Genomic DNA, 5,660 nt, shown 5'->3' on the forward strand with positions numbered 1-5,660 from the left:
TTAATCGCTAATTTCCACAGTATTCAGGACATCTGTGTTGGTGAATCTTTTGGAAATTTGTTCAATTAACAATGGAGACTGCAAAAAAGAGAGTTGTAGGGAAGCGGTGTGTTGCTGCTGGATGTAGCAACACAAACCAAAACACAACCGGTGTTTCATTGTTTCTTTTCCCAAAAGATGGCGGCCAAGCTTTACTATGGAACAAAGAAGTCAAGCGAACACGGTTGGATTGGACGACACATACGAAGTACAGTGTATTATGCAGCGAACATTTCGAAAGATCATGTTTCGAAGAGGGTCCCTTGCGAATGGCAGAAATGGGAATCAGCACTCGTCGACTCGTGCTGAAGAAAGGTGCGAAGCCAACTATTTTCGATAGACCACGGACAAGTCCGGAGCACCCGACCCCCTCCACAAGCGGACAGACTGGGCACATGAGGTCTGCATTTGCCAAAAGGGAAAGGAAGAGGGTAAGAATCTTGATATCCAGTTTTCATAGTCAGACTACACTGTTCCAATATCCATTTCTTTGTTCTCAATTGTTGAAACCCCCCCACCTCCACACCCCGGATTGTAAATAATGTAAATAATTCAATGTGATTATCTTGTGTGATGACTGTATTATGATGATAGTATATATATGATAGTATATATCTGTATCATGAATCAATTTAAGTGGACCCCGACTTAAACAAGTTGAAAAACTTATTGGGGTGGTACCATTTAGTGGTCAATTGTACGGAATATGTACTTCACTGTGCAACCTACTAATAAAAGTCTCAATCAATCAACCAAAACTAACACACACAGTCATAGACTACTCCAGTGGTTCTCAACCTTTTTTCAGTGATTTTCCCCTGTGAACATTTTTTTAATTCAAGTACCCCCTAATCAGAGCAAAGCATTTTTGGTTGAAAAAAAGAAAAAAAATACAGCACTATGTCATCAGTTTCTGATTTATTAAATTGTATAACAGTGCAAGATATTGCTAATTTGTAGTGGTCTTTCTTGAACTATTTGGAAAAAAAGATATAAAAATAACTAAAAACTTGTTGAAAAATAAACAAGTGATTCAATTATAAATAATATTTTGTACACATAGAAGTAATCATCAACTTAAAGTGCCCTCTTTGGGGATTGTAATAGAGATCCATCTGGATTCATGAACTTAATTCTAAACATTTATTTTGTTGAAGTATTATTCAATAAATATATTTATAAAGGATTTTTGAATTGTTGCTATTTTTATAATATTTAAAAAAAAATCTCTCGTACCCCTTGGCATACCTTCAAGTATCCCCAAGGGTATGCGTACCCCCATTTGAGAACCACTGGACTACTCCATGAACAATGAAATAAATTAACAATAAAATAGTCTACATATAATTATTGCTTCAAGTTCTAGTCAAGTTCTTCTGCAGTATAAAGTATCGTACATTTACTGACATTACTGTCAATAGTGTCAATACTGTCAATAGATTACAATAGACAATAATATAAAGTATTGTACATTTGTACATTTACAGACAATAGATCAGATCATGGACAGTACGACTACGGCATCAGTGGCGGATGCGGTGGATGAACCAATGGCAATGGCACTAGATTTGCCTGATGAGGAGGGCGATCAAGATCAGGTTCGATTTGTTTTCCTAATCAATGTTCAAATGGATTACAGTTCAAGCCCAATCCAAAAGTATTCATAATTAATGTAAATGAGGTATCCATATTACATGTAGCTGTTTCTCCATTTCCAGGGAAATACAAGAGAACAAGGATGCCAGACGGACTGGGTACCGATTGGGACAGCACCAACAGCAATGACCAGTAGCAAGAGCACCCAAACAGGGAAAATACATCATAGATCAAAGGGTATGTCTATTTCGGTGACGAACATGATTCTGCACATCACAGTACACATTGCACGCTGCCTGTGCAGAGTAGAGTAGACAGATAAATTAGGTGATTCAAAGACAATAATTATTATGTGATTCTAGTTTAATTTTAACAGATTATATAAAACAACTTGTGCTTGATTTTATTGCTAGGACACCAGGTGACCCCAGATATCCTCGAGAGGGTTAGAGCTCGGCCGGCCAGGGTTAGTGAAGTCCCATTGTCAAGTGTAGCAGCTCCATCTGACAGCCCCGAGATGCAGACTAACATAGCAGCTCCAGGTGTGTCTGGAATGCAAGCCAAGCTACGACCACCTCCTGCATTGTTTGATGAAGGACCAGCATCAAGTCCCACTGCGCCTTTTGTTGGTGGTTCTTCCGATGACAGCTATGTGCCGAGTGAGTCAACGACATCGGATCCGTGTCAATCTGACGGGTCGCCAGATCGCCCATGTACTCACCAGATGCATGAAGAGGGCTGCCACAAGGAACCGAAGTACATCATCTTTGAGTCGTGCCTCCAGAGTCTCGTCAAGTGGTGTCACTGTCCAGTCTGTGGCAGCCAGGACATAAGCCCTTCTTGGGATTCGAACGGTACACAGCTGACCATGACTCTTCAATGTGCATCATGTGACCAGAGGAGTAGTTGGAGCAGCCAGCCAAACATTGGCCCTTATGCCGCGGGCAACATCCTGCTGTCTGCTGGCATCCTCTTCGCTGGGGCATCTTCTGGCAAGGTGTTGCAAGTGCTGAACAGCATCGGAGTGGTCACGTATGTGAAGAGGACATTTTTCAACCACCAGGAGCTCATCCTGCAGCCAGCCATCAAAAAGGTGTGGGAGGAACAGCAACGGACGCACCTCACCATGCTGCAGGTGGAAGGCCGACCCCTCGTCCTTGGTGGTGATGGGCGAGCAGACAGTCCGGGACACAGCGCCAAGTTCGGTACCTACACCACAATGGAGCTTGTGGCCAATGTGGTTCTCGACCTTCAGGTTGTACAGGTACGACCATATAATCTCACTAAAACACTAGTAACACAATAAGCAGATAAGGGATTTTCCAGAATTATCCTAGTAAATTTGTCTAATAACATTAACCATTTCAATGTATACTAAGCCCCTTTTTCATTTTTTTCTTTGCTCATTCCTTTTCTGTTATATATATTTCAGAGCAACGAATGTCTTGGCAGCTACCATATGGAGATGGAAGGACTGAAGAGGATGGTGGAACTGCTGATCAGCTGGGACCTGGATGTCGGGGTGCTGGTGACAGACCGACACAGACAGATCGCTAAATGGATTCGTGAAAACATGCCCAATACACGGCACTGCTATGACATCTGGCATGTTGCAAAATGTTAGTTGGATTATTTGTATGCATGACAAGTTGTGAAGTAGTGTGTACATATCAGTGATCAGATGAATGCGATATTGTATTTAATCCACAAATTTCTGTTTTTTTCTGTTTGTAGCCATCGGAAAGAAACTGAAGGCCATCGCCAAGCATAAGGACTGTGAAGACCTGAAGCCCTGGGTGCAAAGTATAATCAACCACCTCTACTGGGCAGCAGTGTCTACACCGCCTGGAGAGGGGGAACTTCTGGTTGCCAAGTGGAAGTCTGTGGAGCGACACATTCAGAACATCCACAAGGACCATGGCGACCTCTTCCCAATTTGTACTCATGGACAACTGCAACGGCAAAAGAAATGGCTCAAACAAAGTGAGTAGGCAAATAAGTTGCCCGAAAGCAGTGAGGGACTAGCAGTATTTTCCTGCACATCTTTTGAAAGTCAAAAAATTCAGATAAACTTGTAAGTAAATAACCAGTTTAAGTTGACTGGAACATTTTTGTAGAAACGTTGTTCTATTTTAAATTTATGTTTAGGTTCACGCTCAGCAGTGAAACTGGAGGAGGTGGTCAACAACAAGTCCCTGCTAAAAGATATCGCCATGCTGTCGGGTGAACACCAGACTTCCAAGGTGGAGGCGTTCCATAGCCTTGTCATACAGGTGAGAATTAGACTGATCGCCTGTAGGTGGTGTCGGTGGTTACCACCTGCCACTAGGACTTTGGTGGCCAGGGAGCAAAATACTAGAGCATACTAAATGAAGCCTTGATACAGTCAGTGTAAGCAAGAGAATGTTGGAGGTCCAACATAGTGGCTGGCATCTTGGTGAGAAAGATTGCAAACAATTCTGGCGTGGTGTTAACATTGAAAACAAAACAGCTTCATTACTGCAGGAGATCAAGCTTTAATAGCTGACTATTAACAGTTTAATACACAAACATTTGTATTCAAATTTACAAACAATTTATAAATTTACACACACATTGTATGGACGCATGACTGAATAAAGTGTCTTTTATCTTATACAGTTCGCACCGAAAATGTATGTCTTCTCATACATCGGAATGCTGTGCAGGTATGTTTCCACACTAATCTAAGTGTCACTAGTGTGTGCCATACTTTAGTACTAATTATTACATTATTCTGTTACCACACCTAGGAACCTGCTTGCTGGGCTGCACTGGAACGAAAATTCGAGCCGCCCTATAGCCACTACACAAGCGGGTGCTGAGCGCTATGCAGTACGCTACCCGAAGTATAAAGCAGGGGGCCATGTGGTCAAGAAAATCGCGACAGAGCCAACATACCGTAAGTGTAGAGGACACAAAACATGTAAACACTTGACACTTTGTATCATGATAATAATACTGTCAAGTTTCACTCTCCATGAGTATATTATGTTGTGAGCAGGAACATGTACAATTGTATTTTGCAGGCTACGTAGATGACTTGATCAGGGAGGTTGTTGCTGGCTGCAGACAGACCCCTGACGAGAGAACACCACTCAGCGTCACTGTGGATGTGCCTCCCTTCCTCTGCGATGAACTGGAGAAGCCAGACAAGGAGGAAGCCATCGCCAAGCACAGGAGTCGCTTCGGTAAGTGTGAAATGCCCTCCCGGTAACAGTTAGAGATGCTACCTCAGTAGAAGCATTTAAGTCCCATCTTAAAACTCATTTGTATACTCTAGCCTTTAAATAGACCCCCTTTTTAGACCAGTTGATCTGCCGTTTCTTTTCTTTTCTCCTCTGCCCCCCCCCCACGTGGAGGGGTTATTCCGGTGACCATGGATAAAGTGCTGGCTGTCCAGAGTTGGGACCCGGGGTATACCGCTCGCCTGTGCATCGGTTGGGGACATCTGCGCTGCTGACCCGTCTCCGCTCGGGGTGGCCTCCTGCTGGCTCCACTGGACCCTCACTAATATGTTAGACCCACTCGACATCCATTGCTTTCGGTCTCCCCTAGAGGGGGGGGGTTACCCACATATGCGGTCCTCTCCAAGGTTTCTCATAGTCATTCACATCGACGTCCTACTGGGGTGAGTTTTCCTTGCCCGTGTGTGGGCTCTGTACCGAGGATGTCGTTGTGGCTTGTACAGCCCTTTGAGACATTTGTGATTTAGTGCTATATAAATAAACATTGATTGATTGACTGATTGATTGATTGATTGATTTTATTGATTAAGTACAGTGGCCATGTAGATTCTGTTGCAGTCACTGCACGTCTTGGAACCCCGTGTAGTCCATCGATGGGAATGTTGTCCTAATCTTATGTACTACACAAGCTGGTAGTACCACCCTTATGTCCTTTCCCAGATATCCCCAGCAGAAGCGGACAAACTGTCGATAGGCTGTGTGTCGTCTCCGCCTGCAAGTAGCAAATGATGGCAGCTGTTATTATCCGGACATGGATAC

General features: G+C 43.3%; 1 protein-coding gene across 1 annotated transcript; it reads left to right on the forward strand.

The window, feature by feature from the left end:
• Positions 1-216: 216 nt before the first annotated feature.
• Positions 217-5,402, forward strand: LOC133664482 (uncharacterized). The gene is made up of 10 exons (XM_062069135.1): positions 217-470; positions 1,527-1,637; positions 1,758-1,872; positions 2,049-2,899; positions 3,068-3,254; positions 3,370-3,618; positions 3,784-3,908; positions 4,276-4,322; positions 4,407-4,555; positions 4,683-5,402. The coding sequence occupies exons 1-10, from the start codon at positions 309-311 to the stop codon at positions 4,868-4,870; spliced, it is 2,184 nt and encodes a 727-aa protein (XP_061925119.1). The 5' UTR covers positions 217-308; the 3' UTR covers positions 4,871-5,402.
• Positions 5,403-5,660: the final 258 nt, after the last annotated feature.

The sequence above is a fragment of the Entelurus aequoreus genome, linkage group LG14 (genome assembly GCF_033978785.1).
Source record: "Entelurus aequoreus isolate RoL-2023_Sb linkage group LG14, RoL_Eaeq_v1.1, whole genome shotgun sequence".
Taxonomy (NCBI): domain Eukaryota; kingdom Metazoa; phylum Chordata; class Actinopteri; order Syngnathiformes; family Syngnathidae; genus Entelurus; species Entelurus aequoreus.